At 41.1% G+C, this 18,311-nt stretch overlaps 1 long non-coding RNA gene and 1 gene segment (V, D, J or C); one reads left to right on the top strand and one right to left on the bottom strand.

The window, feature by feature from the left end:
- LOC148000166 (uncharacterized) lies at positions 1–12,566 on the bottom strand. Of its 3 annotated transcripts, XR_015641691.1 has the most exons (6): positions 11,539–11,926; positions 10,937–11,120; positions 9,517–9,748; positions 4,960–5,328; positions 3,260–3,533; positions 1–2,939 (listed from the first exon to the last, which is right to left on the bottom strand). It is a non-coding gene; the product is annotated as an uncharacterized LOC148000166 (long non-coding RNA). The 3 variants fall into 3 exon arrangements; XR_015641692.1 differs by lacking the exon at positions 9,517–9,748 and having other exon boundaries at positions 11,539–12,566; XR_015641690.1 differs by lacking the exons at positions 9,517–9,748; positions 10,937–11,120; positions 11,539–11,926 and having other exon boundaries at positions 4,960–5,516.
- Tcrg (T cell receptor gamma chain) overlaps positions 11,842–18,311 on the top strand; it is a 40,099-nt gene continuing 33,629 nt past the window's right edge. Inside the window, 2 exon segments of the C gene segment in view lie at positions 11,842–12,149; positions 12,254–12,554. Of these exon segments, the coding sequence occupies positions 12,107–12,149; positions 12,254–12,554 (344 nt within the window).

Raw genomic sequence — 18,311 nt, 5'->3', positions numbered from 1 at the left:
GTCAGTCTTTATTTTCATTTAGTAATGTTGAAAGTTGTGGTATGAAACAACATGACAATTGTCATGGCATTTTGGTGACAGTTGGTAACAAGACTCTAAAAACACATTCCTAAACTTGGTTCAGACTCTGTGGTAATGACATTTTAGGACAGTGGGTATAGGAGGAGCTGTAGGCAATTAAAATCACTGTATCTGCTCTTAAAGGCTACCAGATTTTGCCCTGGGTTCGGTCCCCAGCTCCGAAAAAAAAGAACCAAAAAAAAAAAAAAAAAAAAAAAAAAAGGCTACCAGATTTTGAGTTCATTTGGTTTTGCCATTTTTGAGGCAATGAATAAATGTCTAACTTGACTCATACTCTCTGGGCTCAGCTTTGTGCCTGTATTTCACGGTAGTATGATTTCTGATCCTCAGACTGTCTCCTGAATGCTACCGGAACTCTAGAGAGGAAAGGGCGATGGAGTGAAACCTCAGGTTCCAGACTCCCTGCAGCACAGCACAGCTTCCCTCTGTAAGATGAACAGTCAGTGTTCTGTCTCCTAGAACTGTGTATGCTTAGCGAGTTAGTAACAGCAAGTGCAAACAAGCCCTGGAGAGTCCCGTTATAGGCCCTTGACTATAGCTTAAAAAGAATAGATCACACACACACACACACACACACACACACACACACACACACACACACACGTGACTTCCATTCTTCTCCATGGAAAGCATGGGAAAGCACTATAGTACTGTATCCTGTACTACACATCAAGCAACCCCTGATCCTCTAACAGTCCTCTGAGATAGATAACATTTATGGGCCACAGTTCACAGATTAGAGAGTTGATCTCACAACCGAGATTGTTTGTTTGAAGAAGCACTCATAATTGAAAGTCAGATTTCTCTGATCTCCACTGGGGAGAGGGGAGACAGAAGGACACAGGGTGTGTGCACATTGATGTACCCCATATTTTATCTTTTAGTGATAGTCAATCAAAAAACACACAAAATATTAAGACATCCATTGCTTCCTTAGGATAGTGATGATTTCCTTAAAGATTTATAAGTTCATCTGTTTATTACTCATGTTTACTCTATGCCACTGGCTTGTCATTCTTACTCCCCCATCCTTCGACTATCTATTGCAGAAAATAACTGTAATTGTGCCACTTGATGTAAGTGGTAGTCACACTACTTTCCATAGAACATTTGTTTTTGGTTTAAAACTGCTCTTCCAGAGAAAGCAATAATAATGTAGGCTGTGAGCCGCAGACACAGTAGAATCCTTCATAGTAGTGTTGGGTAGATGTGAGTAGCATCCTGAGACTCAGGTTCCATCAATAGACTGAATCAGTTGAAGAAGATTATGGGAATCTGGGTAATTTATGATGAAAAAAGGCTGTTATGCAACCTCCTGGGTCCATGACTTTTATGTCAACACAACAGCAATATGCAGGTAACCACCACATAATTCGTTGGGAGAACACTGAACATGAAGCCACATTTCACAGAATCCTGGCTACTTCATTTGGCTTTTCTTAGATATATCAACTTCTCTTTTAGAATGACAAAATTTGTACATGTTACAAAATCCTATGTAATGTCTGAGTCCATACATATATTGAGTATTCCTTAAATAGGGGTAAGCATTTCTCCCTAAAACATCCATTCATCATCTCTATGCCATGAGGCCATTCAAAATCTTTTCTACTGATTTTGAATGCACATCATATTATTAGTTAATATTTTAGTATGCATCTTTAGAATAATTCATAAATTAAGTGATTTCAGGTTTACATTCAAAGTTCCAAACAGAACACTTGATATCTGGATGAAATAATGGTGGAAATCATTGGTGTGGTATTTTCCAGGGTAGTGGGTAATGCATTATCTGAGGTACATAGCACAAATGAGCAGTGAGATGCACAGAATTTCTGTGTTCTGTACACGGAAGCTGTGGCAAGGGGTATTGTGAAATCTCCTGAAGCCCCAGGGGAATGTCAGGATCTGACCCTCAGCTGGTTTGTGTCAGCATCTCTGCTCTTATCTAGTATGGTGTAGGTTTGTAAAATGGAAACAGTCTATTCTTCAAGCAAACCTCCTTTTGCTATTGTGCTCAAGATGGATGAAGAAAATGACCTCTTTATTCACATTTTCAAACTTAAAATGTGGGGTTTTGCACAATCAATTCCAGTTTCTGTGAAGCGAAACAGAGTTCACTATGGAAAGCAACAATAATATCCAGGCTTAAGATGATGAAATATCTCCTCATCCCCACACAATCAAATGCACATGCTGGCGAGGATGTGAAAAAAGGGACACATGAACACTCCTCCATTGCTGACGAGACTGCAAACTTGTACAACTGCTCTGGAAATCAATCTGGCAGTTTCTCAGAAAGTTGGAAATAGTTCTACCTGAAGACCCAACTACTGGGTATATACCCTAAAGATGCTCCTCAATATCACAAGGACATCTTGCTCCACTATGTTTATCTATGCCTTATCTGTAACAGTCAGAAACTGGAAGCAACCCACATGTCCCTCAGTTGAATAATGGATACAGAGAATGTGATTCGTTTGCACAACGGAATACTATACACATATTAAAAACAAGGAAATCATTAATTTTGCAGGTATAGCACAAAGAGGGAGGGAGAGTGAGAGAGAAGAGAAAGGGAATGCAGAGGTAGAATCAGATATGGGGAGAGACAGGAGAAAGGCCCAGAAGGCCAGGAGAATGAATGGAAATCTCCAGCTGAGGGGTTGGGGGTGCGGAGTTGTCTCTAGAAGTGCCAGAGGCCTGGGTGGGCAGGCTCCCAGGAGTCAATGCGAGTGACCTTAGCCAAGATGCCTCGCAGTGAGGACATGGAACCCGAAGAGGCCACTTCTTGTAGGATCCTCAGGGGAGGGTAAAGACATCAATTTATCCACAAGGCTTTCAACCCAAAATTTATCCTGTCAAAAAGAAATACAGGGACAAAGATGAGCAGAGACTGGAGGAATAGCCAATCAAAACCTGGCCCAATTTGGTGGGCCCAACCCATCCCATGGACAAGCACCAATCCCTGACATTATTAATGATACTCCGTTATGTTTTCTGATGGGAATCTAGCATGGCTGTTCTTTGAGAGGCTCTACCTAGTAGCTGACAGATGCAGATACCCACAGGCAAACATTGGATGGAGCTTGGGAACCCCCATGGAAGAGTTTGGGGAAGAGCTGAAGGCACAAAAGGGGATAGGAACACCAAAGGAAGAATAACAAAGTCAACTAACCTTGACACCTGGGACTTCTCAGAGAATGAGCCACCAACCAAAGGGCATACAGGGGCTGGCACATATGTAGCAGATGTGCAGTTAGTCTCCATGTGAGTCTCCCCTAAAGCTATCTGCAGTATCCATTTCCCAACAGGGCTGCCTTGTCTGGACTTTGATGGAGTGGATGTGTCCTAGTCCTGAAGAGACTTGATGCACCGGGGTGGAGGGATACCCAGGGAGGTCCCACTTTTGCAGAGGAAGGAGGGATGGAGAGGCAGTCTGTGAGGAAAGACTGAGAGGGTATGCAGTATTTAGGTTGTAAATAAATACACAGATACATGCATACATCCTTACATAAAAATATGCACAGAAAAATTCTTAATAATAAAAAAATGAAGTTGAATTTAGATCTACTGCGTGTTGCTCCTGAACTGACCAGACCTCTCCTGCTCCCAGACTCGAAAGAGAGCTGTGACTAGGTCTGCACTAGGAGACAGCTTCCATGACTGGGAACTGACAATCAGAAGGAGCCTCCTGTGGCTGATATCATTGGTCAGTAGCACCAGGCCTGGTCTTTCATGATATCAAACCTCTTAGCACTCTCCTCCTGGAGTCCACCTGGGCAGCCCAGAGACCCAGTAGTAAATGCTGGGGGCAGAGAGATGGAAAGACTCTACTGTGGCTCAAAGCAGTTTTACTTTCTCAAGCTTCTTTTGGTTATCTGCTCTGTCTGTGTGGTTGCTTCCTGGAAAACGGTTTAAGTCAAACCTCCTCTGTTTGGGGCAGCACAAAATGTGGCTAAGGCGTTAGAAGACAACACAGGAGCAGTTAAACCACAGCCAGTTCTTTCTTGCTTTCAAAAGATCATGGCTATTAGAGAGAAAACCTCCTGTTGCGGAAGTGGTCCTGTGCTAATGGAGGCTGGGCTTGCCACGATTGCTGTTTACCATGCCTAGCTCCAGGGACTGGAATCTGATTCTCAGAACTGTGTAGACGCTAGACCCAAGAAAGGAGCAGAGAAGGAGAGATGTATCCCCAATATTATTTTAACATTCCATCAAAAGTCTTTTCTCTAGTACTTGTTATAAATGTATAAGTAGCTTTTTGCCTCACTTTCGAAGTGGATAAAAAGGAACAAGGCTGCGTCCTGAGCAAAATAGCATAGGACAATGCAAGTGTGGGCAAGAACCATGTGCTAGAGGAAGTCACAGAAACAGGTAACCAAGGACAGCTGTGCTATGTGCCATTCACTGAATAGCATCGACACTGGGAGGAAAATGTATCAGATCCTCTGAGAAAGGCTTAGGTGAAGATACTAACAGAAGTATCAGGTATGCCACAGACTAGAATCAGAAAATAAATGTTCAGAAACATGAGCACAGAAAGAACAAATCTCCGTCCTTTGTTGCACAAGCTGGGTACAAAGGAGGCAGTGGGCACCTGGCTTCATTTGTCCAGTTCCAGGATAACTATAAGTAAAACACTTGAGTCCAGCTTCAAAGTCTGATGTCATGACACATTTTAATTAGATACAGTGATAATCTTGTCTGTAATTAGGGCTAACTTCCTTTTTCTGCTTTTTATTAGATTTTTAATGTATTTACATTTCAAATGTTATCCCCTTACCCTCCTCTGCCATCCAGCCTCTCCCTGCTTCCATAAAGATGCTCCCATTCCCACTTTCTCACTCCCACCTCAAAACTCTGACATTTACCTACATTGAGGAAATGATCCTTCACAGGACCAAGGGCTTCTTCTACTATTGATGCCAGATAATGCAGTTCTCTGCTACATATGCAGCTGGAGACATGGGTCTCTCCATGTGTAGTCTTTGGTTGGTGGTTTAGTTCCCAGGAGCTCTGGTAGGGTCTGGTTGGTTGATAATGTTGTCCTTCTTATGGGGTTGCAACCGTCTTCGGCTCCTTCAGTCCTTTAACTCCTCCATTGGGGTGCCTGGGTCCAGTCTGAAGTTTAGCTGCAAGCATCCTCATCTCTATCAGTAAGGCTCTGGCAGAGCCTCTCAGGAGAGATCCATATCAGGTTCCGTCAGCAAGCACTTGTTGGCATTAGCAACAGTGACTGGGTGGCTGTATATGGGATAGACCCCCAGGTGGGGCTCTGGTTACCACTGATTCTGAACAGCCACTTACCGCCCTTACTTTAGTTAACTTTGAGGGAGGGAGGAGAGATTCTGAGACATTTCAGGGCAGTTCTCTCTGGTGCTCCCTGGGATCATATGCAGCTGTCTGCAGATGACTGCAAGCTTATTTAATACAGGGCCTTAGGTACATGTGCACATAGCAGAGGGTGTCTCCTGCCAAAATCCAAGGCCTATCACTGTGGTCTACTTTGCCCAGTGCAGGGATATGTGTGTCAGCTCATTGTCATCTGCACTACTTCACACCTCAGTTCCTGGACATCCTGCCCTAGGCATTTTTCAGTCTCCTGTCTTTCCCACTCTGGCCATGTCCCCAACCTTGGTCCTCTACCAACTCTTTCTCCAACTGAACAGATCTCACCGGTGTACTTCCAGGCTTAGAACTTTTCTCTTGTTCTGTCAAGGCATAAAGTCAAGTTTCCAGAACCCTGGCACTCTGAAGTGCCTTCCCACCTCCTAACTTCTCCTTCTTCAGCTTCTCCCTACCCCATGTTTTGAATGTAGGATTTGTCTGGCAGCTTTTGCTAGGTGACTTCCTGGCTAACTCCACTTCCTCTGCAGTTTCATTGTCATCACTATCTCTTCCAAGCAGCCTCTCTCCTGGGAAGACAGAGGGAAAAGCCTCCAATCACTGGACAGTAGCGCCGCCTTGTGTCTTATCTTCTGACAACCTTTCCTGGCTTCTTTTCTATTAGAAGCTGTTTCGGGAGAGGTTAGTTTTCCTTTATTTGTTTTTTGGAGTTGATGACAAAAAAGAAAGAATGAGTGAGCTAGTGTTTACATATTTGTTTATGTATTTGCATTTATTTTGATTCCCATGAAAGATAAACATTTAAGGTCTGATTTTTGTAAAAACCTAACCAAGTAAAGATCAAGGATAAAGAGCTTCACTTATTAACTTATGGGATTTCATACATGTAAACCCCTCCCCATGTATACCAAACATAGGTCAGTGTTTGGCATCTATTTATGGACATCTCTGAGATTGACTTTACCTGTCTGCAAGGTGGTTGTCCTTTGAACATTTCCTACCTTTTGTTTCCCCATCTATCTGATGAAAATAAAACCAGGAACCCCCTGTCCACCAAATGATGGTGGACAGAAACTGATGGTGATTTTTGACACATTGTACATACAGCTTCCTGTGAATTATGCAGGGCAGCAGCAGAAGCCACCAGCCAAGCTTATCATAGCGTATGCCTCAAGTAAAGACAGGCAACAGGAGGCTCCCTAAGCAAGAGTTGAAGGGAATAAAATAATTTAGGACCATCCACATACAAAGGTGTTTACCAGTTGAGAATTGTTACCATGAAGGAAGGAAACATTAAAATACAGTCTGAAATATGTCTTCTTATAAATTTCAAGTGAAGAATGAGAGAGTAAAAGAATTGGTTTTCTTCAGAGTTATTAACACTTTCCATTGGTTATTTTTTATTTTATTGACTGCAATGAGGTCACAGATAAATGTTGACTCTGCAGTTGAAAAGGCTTTAGCATGTAGCTTCAATATCAAAGAGTCCGTCATTGTACAGTATGTATAGCGTCCACTGCTCTGTGTACATCGTGTGTACAAAAAGCTCCAGAGAAGTTTGGCATGTGGTGCAGGGAGGTTGGGAATACACACTGACTTTCTTTCATGTTTAGTTATTTGGTTATTTGTTTAACGTGTATGTTCACGTGTGCATGCATACATCTACACATGTAGCATTGTGGGTCAGACGACAATCTTGACTACGGGTCTTTAGGCACTGCCCACCTTGCTTTTGTGAGATGAGTCTTCTCACCAGCCTAGGACTTACTCATTCATCCAGGCTAGATAGTCAGGGAGCTTCAGGGATTCACCTAACTCCATCTCAACTCAAAGGTTATAAGAACTCTTGAGTGTGGTATAAAAAGAACCCGAAATGGGGAACTGTTGAATGACAGTTCTAGCCATGCTGCAAAGACTTATATTATCCTCAAGGGTTAGAGGAACTGAGGGCAGGGCACAAGGCCATTTTCTCCTACATATGTTGATGGAGCCATAGGTTCATCCCTGTGTGCTCTTGGGATGGTGGCTTAGTCCACAAAATAGAAACAGAAGGAGCACTGCCCAATTGGTTGTATCAAGCCACAATTACACTTATACCAGATAAATCATCTAAACAGTCCCATAACTCCTAAAGAAATAGAAGCGGTCATTAAAAGTCTCCCAACCAAAATAAGCCCAGGACCAGATGGGTTTAGTGCTGCATTCTATCAGACCTTCATAGAAGGCCTCATACCAAAACTCTCCAAACTATTCCACAAAATAGAAACAGAAGGAACACTACCCAATAGTTGTATGAAGCCACAATTAAGCTTATATCTAAACCACACAAAGACCCTACAAAGAAAGAGAACTTCAGACCAATTTCCCTTATCAATATTGATGTCAAAATACTCAATAAGACTCTCAAAAACTGAATCTACGAACACATCAAAACGATCATCCGTCATCACCAAGTAGGCTTTCATCCCAGGGATGCAGGGAACGTTCCATACATGGAAAACCATCAATGTAATCCACTATATAAACGAACTCAAAGGGAAAAAACGATCATTGCATTAGATGCTGAGAAAGCATTTGACAAAATTCGACACCCCTTCATGATAAAAGACTTGTAAAGATCAGGAATTCAAGGTCTATACCTAAACATAGTAAAAGTAATAAACAGAAAACCAGTAGCCAACATCAAGCTAAAGGAACTTGAAGCAATCCCACTAAAATCAGGGCCTTGATAAGGCTGCCCACTCTCTCTACCTATTCATGTCTTCTTTTTAAAAGATTCATTTTGTTTTTAGTTATGTGTACATACATTTAGTTATATGTACATAATTAAACATAACTGGTGTCTTGCTGTGTGTGCATATGCACTTGCAATTGCAGGAGCCTGCAGAGGCCAAATGAGGGTCAGGATCCCCTAGAGCTCGCGTTCCGCCCAGTTGTAAGCTGCATGTGTTGGGGACAGCAACCCAACTCCAGTCTTCTGCACGAGCAGCACACACTCTGCGACATTCATGGTACACACTTCAAGAAGAGAAAGCCACTCCCAATGCAATGGCTCCTTCACAGGAGCAGGAGGATAAGGATGTGGGGAACACTCACGCAGGCATTTGTGTGTCCTCCATGTAAGTGTCCTGTAATCTGTAAATCAGCTGGCATTTCTGGAGCACCTGTGCCTATCACCCACAGGCCAGGTGTTCATCACTGGCTCACTAGATCCAATCCTTGGGAATAATAGAACTTGCAGCACAACTAGAATTCCCATTCAACAGACCATCAGCTTGTTTTTTTCTGCTCCACGCATGAGAGTAATAGTAGCAGTAATAGTAATAGTAGTTATGGTATTAGTGGTAATAGCAATAATAATAATAATAATAATAATAATAATAATAATAATAATAAGACTATACATGGACTGACCCTGGGCTCCAACCTCATAGGTAGCAATGAATAGCCTAGTAAGAGCACCAGTGTAAGGGGAAGCTCTTGGTCCTGCCAAGACTGAACCCCCAGTGAACGTAAGTGTTGGGGGGGAGGGCGGTAATGGGAGGAGGACAGGGAGGGGAACACACATATAGAAGGGGAGTGGTTAGGGGGATGTTGGCTTGGAAACCGGGAAAGGGAATAACAATTGAAATGCAAATTAAAAATACCCAATTTAATAAAGATGGAGGAAAAAAATAATAATGCCAGCCACATAGTTGCACAGGTTTATAGTCCATGCATCTTAGAGGACAGAAGCAGGGAGATATTTTGAGAATAAAATGGAAGACTAATCCAGGCATCAGAGAAAGACTCTGTCTCAGAATATAGATAAAGGAAAGTAAAGAAAGTCAAACAAGACCATGACTGCTGAGGTCTGGGAGGGAGTACTCTTAAGGAATATGCAAAGCTTTAATCAGGTCTGTCCAGCACCCAGTAAACAATTCTGAGAGTGAAACAAATCACACTATAGAGATTCTTTGAGGAACAGAAGAAAACATTAAACATGGTTACACTAGGGATTTGAGGTTTGAAAGGAGTGTGAATAATTCCATGAAAAGAAAAGACTAGCATGATCATTATGGAGAGCGGCCAGCTGCCTAGCCTTACCTGCACAGGCCCATTGCCAATCATCAGGCACTTAATATTTATGTCTGCTCTGCACAGGAATGATTCCACATTACCAGAACAGGAGAATAGGTGAGGAGGCCTTTAAACCTTCTGAGGCAATAAGACAATCTGTTTCTGGTGGGTTTTGTTTTGTCCAATGGAAATTACAGTTCTCTTCTCATCTCTCTCTGTCTCTGTTACTGGCCCATGGTAGACTGTATAAGGTGGCACTCTGGGGAAGAAGAAAGCATGCGCCATTCTGCATTTTAAACATACATTCTAAATGCTTTGCTATCTCTTATTGATGGTAAAAGTAATGCTAGGACTTGTTGACATCATTGAAAACTCCTGATTTGTCTATTATGTGACAATTCTATGTCATATTCTTGTGTCATTCTATGATGTCAGCCTCTTAATATTTCTAAAAATTCAAGGGTAGACAAGGTGCACATGCTGAAATCAAAGCTTAATGTGAGTCAACATTCTCTAGGGTAAAAATACTGGGGACTTTTCTCTTGGGCTCCATTCATAAAGTTTTCACATGGATTATTCAAAATTCTACTGCTTCTGACAGTGAGCTAATCAATGGAAGAGAATAAGAGGCCATACATGCAAATACCACTAGTGCACACTCTGTGTGACTGTGCATGTTTGCACAATAACAAAGGATCTTATTCCTTCTTTTTCCACAAACCCATTTTTCACTAAGTAAACATAAAATTAAGAACTTTCCAGAATTATTAACATGTAAAATATGTGCTTTTTTAAAACCAACACATAGTAGTTGCATACAGTAATGCTTATAGGGTAAAGTAGGACATTTGTTTTGTTCTATTTTACTTTAAGTCAGAGTTTGATGTTATCCCAGCTAGCCTTGAAGCTGATACTTATCTCAGGATGGCATTGAGCTTCTCATCCTTTTCTGTCTATTTCTTAGGCTCTGGAATTACATGCTTGCTACCACATGCTTACGTGGGGCTGGGGATCAAACCCAGAGCTAAGCAAGCATTCTGCCAACTATTGACAGCTCTGGCTGACCCAGCAGGATGGTACTTTAGCTGATTCAGGGAATTGTAGTAGCTGTCCACAGTCATTTTAATCTCCTGAGGAACATTAAACATTATTCTCGCTGCCTAACTGGACCTTGCCCCTTCACCCACTCCAGCCCCATTCCTTTCTCAGTCATTATTTCATTCTCTACATCTCTGACACCAATTGTCTACTTACCCATACATACATGAGATATGAATGCCTCTTATAACAGGAATGAAGATAAGTGACACACACCACTTTCTGTGCCTCACTGATTTCATGCAACACCGTATCTTTCTATATTATCCTTATTGCTACAGATGATAATATTTGCTCCTTTTTGGCAGGTTAATAATATCTAGTTAGATGCATATGTGTGCATACATACCCCAACCCAGACCTCATGTTTTCTTTATTCATTCATCTGTGGTTAGAAAACAGCTGATTCATATCTTGGCTCAGGTGCAGTGGAAACCATGCAGAACCGAACATCTCTTTGACAAGCTGATTTCTTTTCCATACGGGCCCATGCACAGTATGTGTGTGTGAAGTGAGTGAAGTTATATTTCTGTCTATAAATATGTAGAATAGAAGTTGAAGAAAACATAAATGTCTGTTATTTTCATTGACCTTTTCATATATTCGTTAACAGATTTTTTTTCCTTATCTGAATCATCATACTGAAGAGTTCTGTGTTACTGAATGTTATTGAATGTCTTTTTCCTCTGTCTCCATTTGTCAAATGGAGAAGAACACAGCACTTCATACAGCTGCAGATAATGTTAAACCAAGGCAGGTAACAAAGTTGTCAAATGTCCAAGAAATCCCCAATGGCTATGAAACACTAATGTCAACCTTAGTCTTGAAGGCTAATGCTATCATTAAAGGTTAGCCAGGGCTGTCTTAGGCTGTACACACTTAAGCTGCAACCTGACTCCAAAGACCCCACAAGAGGAGACAAAACTTTCCAAAGACTACCATGCTTCCTACCTGTTAACAGTTTCAATTCAGTTGTTTCTTTGAAGTTCCTGTATTAGAAATGGAATGCAATTAGCCAAGTCGAAATCTACTTTGCATTTGGTAGAATAAAACACAAAATATCTTTTTGCTTGTGCACAGAGTGTCAACCAAGGATAGCATCTGATGTTTTTCTTCTAGTGCAGAAAATCACAGTCAGTCTTTGTATCTGGGTCTTGAATCAATAGCAAATCACACAAAAAAACAGACAGTTTAAAGCAAATGTCTCTTTATAGTCTCCAAGTAACATAAATACGTGGAGTCAAGGACTGACTGGGCCACTCTCTCTACTCTGAACCCAAATGAAGACTTTAAAAGTAGTCTCTCTAGATCTTTAATCCACAGATAGATCTGCAGCTGTGAGGCAGGAAACCCCAGAACTGCTCAGAACTGGAGCAGACCAAGACCAACCCTAGGGGATCCACACCTCCGGATCTGCATTTTTCTGAGACAATAGGACAGCCCCATCTCCTGCTGGTAACCTGAAATTCCAGCTTGCAGAGCACTTCTTGCCTCTGAGTGAAGCGACTCGCCCACTGGGATGCTGCTCCTGAGATGGTTCACCTTCTCCTGCCTCTGGGTTTGTAAGTAGACATTTCTGTGTGCAGGAGGCAGTGAAAGCATCCTCCTTTTCATTTCTTCAAATACTGCTTTATTTGCTCATGAGGACTTTTCTCTTTGCTTACAGTTGGGCTTGGGCAGTTGAAGCAAACGAAAATGTCAGTCACCAAAGCGACAGGTCAGAGTGCCCAAATACCCTGTATAGTTTCTGTTCCAGACTTCGGCACCACACCTATACATTGGTACCGGCAGAAAACAAACCAACAGATTGAGTATCTAATATTTGTCAGTACAGGCTACAATCAACGCCCCTTAGACGGGAAGTACAAGAAAATTGAAGCAAGAAAAGATTTTCAAACTTCTACTTCAAACTTGACATTAAATTACTTGAAGAAAGAAGATGAAGCCACCTACTACTGTGCACTCTGGGCATACACAACATTAGAGCTTCTAGACCAGCCTGTATAAGAACCATTTGCCATCTGTGCCACCCACATCCTTCTTGGCAAGCAAAGCCACTTGATGCTCAGCCAAGGGCCACAAGAGCTTTCCTTATCTACAGCACTTGAAGCTTCTGGGACACATCCTGGGTTCTTTTTACCCAGTGCAGTCCTAAATCCTGTGGATTACAGACTAAAGACAGGATAGACCCCACACTAACTCAGGTTATCTGAGAGTTATTCAAATACAGGACTGAGAGCTCCAATTATGAACTGTTCTTTTGTTAACTCGGCACAGAGGTTTACAGTGACTGAATGGCTTAGAATTAAGTCAGAAGAGGGCTAAATGGAGGAGAGACACAAATCCGACAGTGATATTTCCTGGTACAGTTTCCCAGTACCTTCACAAGCACTGGGGATCTTCAGAAATTACAAGATCTGTCTTTAGTTACAACTTACAGTTGATAATGAAGAAACTAGTGACTATAGCACCTGTAACTAAAAAATCAGCTCGATTGGGGGATATTAGAGACCAATGGACAGTTTTTGAGAGGTGGGTCAATGTAACAAAACTTGGTCTATATCCTGGTCTCATGGCTTGTACTTCAGTGATCTGCAAAGAAAATCGTGAGTTCAGAGCAAGAGCATCAGGAGATGCAATGGGCCACAAAACAAATTAAAAAACAAAACGAAAATCATGCTGTAGTTACTAGACTGCCTAGGAAGATGGGGTTGGGGATGAGTTGAATAAGAAAGAGGGGGCTAGTTAGTGTGTCTCCAATGTGTTATATGGGTATATGAAACAATAAATTAACAGAAAGAAGAAGAAATGTCCCTGCACCTCACAAAACACAAATATAAGAAATAATCTTCGACAATTACAATTATTCTAAGTTTAGTAGTGGAATGATTGAGTACATCCAAAACATAATGTGTCAAAATGCTAAAAGTTAAAAAAAAAATACAGATTCCTGTCCCAAGTCCTTGGAATCTACTTTCTGTGGCATGAAGTTCCCAGGGAGAGCTGTCTTCTAGAACATCCACGATAGTGAAGAAATGAAGTGTTATAGTCCTGATACCAAATCATCCTGAACTAGCTTTAAGCCCTTAATCATTTTTAATTGTTCTTATTTGTATTTGATGAGCATCTTTATGTCTAACGGGTAAACCTTTTGGAATATGCTAACAGCCCACGAGCTGGCCCTGCACCACAGGCGAACTTTCTGTGAGATACTGTCTGGTGCCTTTGGTAGAGATTTCCCCACCTTGCTATAATCCATCCACTTGATATTTTCACCAAAGCATTTGAAAAGTACCTTGATTCATGATTTACTCTTGTTTCATCACTACAAAACCTTCATTAAACTGTTTCTAGGTTGGAACATAGCATTTGTGATAAACTCAATGCATGATCCTGAAAAATGGTCACTTATTGTCCCCTCTGAAATTCAATTCTCCTTTTGTCCATTAAAGTGAGAGCCATGTTTTGCAATGATACTTGTAATTAAGGTGGAAAAATTCTGATTTCAGAAAGTATACTTAGATAGATGTTGTGCTAATCTCCTTTGGAAGAATGAAGCAGGGAGAGGAAGACGTTGAGAGTAGCCTGGGCAACACTACTGCAGAGGAGAAGAGAGAGGGAGAGGCAGATAGAGACTGACTGACAGAGGGGTTGGGGATTTAGCTCAGTGGTAGAGCGCTTGCCTAGGAAGCACAAGGCCCTGGGTTCGGTCCCCAGCTCCAAAAAAAGAAAAAGAAAAAGAGACTGACTGACAGGTGGAGAGAGACAGAGAGACAGACACAGAGAGACAAAGACAGGCCAGGAGAAGGCAAATAAGAAAAAAGGAGTTTTTTATATTACTAATATTAGTATAATTGATAGAGGTGATGTATAACATGGGATTATCAATAGTTTGGGTAAATTTTATTTCCATGTCTTTGCCCTTGAATTCGCCTCATTCTTCTATCTCTTAATTATAGATTTGCTCTTTCACATGTCCCAAAGGACTCAAATGTTGCATCCCTGTGCTTCTTTTTCTTTTTTTTTTAGATTTATTTTATTTTATTATGTATGTGAATACAATGGGGCTCTATTCACACACCTGATAAGATGGCATCAAATTCTATTACAGATGGTGGTGAGCCACCATGTGGTTGCTGAGAATTGAACTCAGGACCTCTGGAAGAACAGAGAGTGATCTTAACACCTGAGCCCTCTATCCAGCACATGCCTGTGTTTTGTTTTGTTTTGTTTTTCATCTTTATTAACTTGAATATTTTTTATTTATATTCCGATTGTTATTCCCCTTGGCAGTTTCCAGGCCAACATTCCCCTAGCCCCTCCCCCTCCCCTTCTCTATGGGTGTTCCCCTAACCACTCTCCCCCCATCACCACCCTCCCCACAACAATCACCTTCACTGGGGGTAGAGTCAGGCAGGACCAAGGGCTTCCCCTTCCACTGTTGCCCTTATTAGGCTATTCATTGCTACCTATGAGGTTGGAGCCCAGGGTCAGTCCATGTAGAGTCTTTGAGTAGTGGCTTAGTCCCTGGAAGCTCTGGTTGGATAGCATTGTTGTTCATATGGGGTCTCAAGCCCCTTCAAGCTCTTTCAGTCCTTTCCAAGATTCCTTCAACGGGGGTCCTATTCTCAGTTCAGTGGTTTAATGATGGCATTTGCCTATGTATTTGCTGTATTCTGGCTGTGTCTCTCAGGAGAGATCTACATCCGGTTCCTGTCAGCCTGCACTTCATTGCATCATCCATATTCTCTAGTTTGGTGGCTATATATGTATGGGCCACACGTGGGGCAGGCCCTGAATGGGTGTTCCTTCTACCTCTGTTCTAAACTTTGTCTTCCTATTCCCTCCCAAGGGTATTCTTGTTCCCCTTTTAAAGAAGGAGTGAAGCATTCACATTTTGATCATCCGTCTTGAGTTTTATGTGTTCTGTGCATATAGGGAAATTCAAGCATTTGGGGTTATAGCCACTTATCAGTGAGTGCATACCATGTGTGTTTTTCTGTGATTGGGTTACCTCACTCAGGATATTTTCCAGTTCCATCCATTTGCCTATGAATTTCATATAGTCATTGTTTTTGATAGCTGAGTAATATTCCATTGTGTAGATGTACCACATTTTCTGTATTCATTCCTCTGTTGAAGGGCATCTGGGTTCTTTCCAGCTTCTGGCTATTATAAATAAGGCTGCTATGAACATGGTGGAGCATGTGTCTTTGTTATATGTTGGGGCACCTTTTGGGTATATGTCCAAGAGACATATATCTGGGTCTTCAGGTAGTTCAATGTCCAATTTTCTGAGGAACCTCCAGACTGATTTCCAGAATGGTTGTGCCAGTCTGCAATCCCACCAACAATGGAGGGGTATTCCTATTTTTCTACATCCTTGCCAGCATATGCTGTCACCTGAGTTTTTGATCTTAGCCATTCTCACTGGTGTGAGGTAAAATCTTAGGATTGTTTTGATTTGCATTTCCCTAATGACTAAGCATGTTGAACATTTCTTTAGGTGTTTCTCAGCCATTTGGCATTCCTCAGCTGTGAATTCTTTGTTTAGCTCTGAACTCCATTTTTTAATAGGTTTATTTGTCTCTGGGCAGTCTAACTTCTTGAGTTCTTTGTATACTTTAGATATAAGCCCTCTATCAGTACTTGTAGGATTGATAAAGATCTTTTCCCAATCTGTTGGTTTTCGTTTTGTCCTATCAACAGTGTCCTTTGCCTTACAGAAGCTTTGTAGTTTTATGAGATCCCATTTGCCAATTCTTGATCTTAGAGCATAAGCCATTGGTGTTTTGTTCAGGAAATTTTCTCCAGTGCCCATGTGTTCCAGATGCTTCCCCACATTTTCTTCTATTAGTTTGGGTGTATCGGTTTGATGTGGAGGGCCTGGATGCACTTGGACTTAAGCTTTGTACAGGGTGATAAGCATGGATAAATCTTCATTCTTCTACATGTTGACCTCCAGTTGAACCTGCACCATTTACTGAAAATGCTATCTTTTTTCCATTGGACAGTTTTGGCTCCTTTGTCAAAAATCAAGTGACCATAGGTGTGTGGGTTCATTTCTGGGTCTTCAATTCTATTCCACTGGTCTATCTGTCTGTCTCTGTACCAATACCATGCAGTTTTTATCATATTGCTCAGTAATACTGCTTGAGTTCAGGGATAGTGATTCCCCCAGAAGTCCTTTTATTGTTGAGGATGGTTTTAGATATTCTGGGTTTTTGTCATTCCAGATGAATTTGCAAATTGTTCTGTCTAACTCTCTGAAGAACTGGATTGGTACTTTGAGGGGATTGCATTGAGTCTGTAGATCGTTTTTGGTAAAATGGCCATTTTTACTATGTTAATCCTGCCAATCCATGAGCATGGGAGATCTTTCCATCTTCTGAGGTCTTCCTCAATTTCTTTCTTCAGAGGCTTGAAGTTCTTATCATACAGATCTTTCACTCACTTGGTTAAAGTCACACCGAGGTATTTTATATTATTTTGGACTACTATGAAGGGTGTCATTTCCCTAATTTCTTTTTCGGCTTGATTCTCTTTTGTGTAGAGGAAGGCTACTGATTTATTTGAGTTAATTTTATACCCAGCCACTTTGCTGAAGGTGTTTATCAGGTTTATTAGTTCTCTGGTGGAACTTTTAGGATCACTTAAATATACTATTATATCATCTGAAAATAGTGATATTTTGACTTCTTCTTTTCCAACCTGTATCCCTTTGATCTCCTTTCATTGTCTGATTGCTCTGGCTACAACTTCAAGAACTATATTGAATAAGTAGGGAGAGAGTGGGCAGCCTTTTCTAGTCCCTGATTTTAGTGGGATTGCTTCAAGTTTCTCTCCATTTAGTTTAAAGTTAGCTACTGGATTGCTGTATATGGCTTTTACTATGTTTAGGTATGGGCCTTGAATTCCTATTCTTTCCAGGACTTTTATCATGAAGGGGTGTTGAATTTTGTCAAATGCTTTCTCAGCATCTAAATAAATGATCATGTGGTTTTTATATTCAGTTTTTTTTATATAATGGATTACTTGATGGTTTTCCATATATTAAACCATCCCTGCATGCCTGGGATGAAGCCTACTTGATCGTGGTGGATGATTGTTTTGATGTGCTCTTGGATTCAGTTTGCCAGAATTTTATTGAGTATTTTTGCATAGATATTCATAATGGAAATTGGTCTGAAGTTCTCTTTCTTTGTTGGGTCTTTGTGTGGTTTAGGTATAAGAGTAATTGTGGCTTCATAGAAGGAATTTGGTAGCAGCCCATCTGTTTCAATTTTGTGGAATAGTTTGGATAGTATTGGTATGAGGTCTTCTATGAAGGTCTGATAGAATTCTGCACTGACCTCATCTGGACCTGGGCTCTTTTTGATTGGGAGACCTTTAATGACTGCTTCTATTTCTTTAGGAGTTATGGGGTTGTTTAAATGGTTTAACTGTTCCTGGTTTAACTTTGGTACCTGGTATCTGTCTAGGACATTGTCCATTTCCTGCAGATTTTCAAGTTTTGTTGAATATAGGCTTTTGTAGTAAGATCTGATGATTTTTTTTTAATTTCTTCTGATTCTGTAGTTATATCTCCCTTTTCATTTCTGATTTTGTTAATTTGGACACACCCTCTGTGTCCTCTGTTTAGTGTGGCTAAGGATTTATCTATTTGGTTGATTTTCTCAAAGAACCAACTTTTGGTTCTGTTGATTCTTTGTGTAGTCCTTTTT

The sequence above is a fragment of the Rattus norvegicus genome, chromosome 17 (genome assembly GCF_021556685.1).
Source record: "Rattus norvegicus strain SHRSP/BbbUtx chromosome 17, alternate assembly SHRSP_T2T, whole genome shotgun sequence".
Taxonomy (NCBI): domain Eukaryota; kingdom Metazoa; phylum Chordata; class Mammalia; order Rodentia; family Muridae; genus Rattus; species Rattus norvegicus.
The sequence above is the reverse complement of the archived record's forward strand: the minus strand, read 5'-3'. Positions and strand labels throughout refer to the sequence as shown.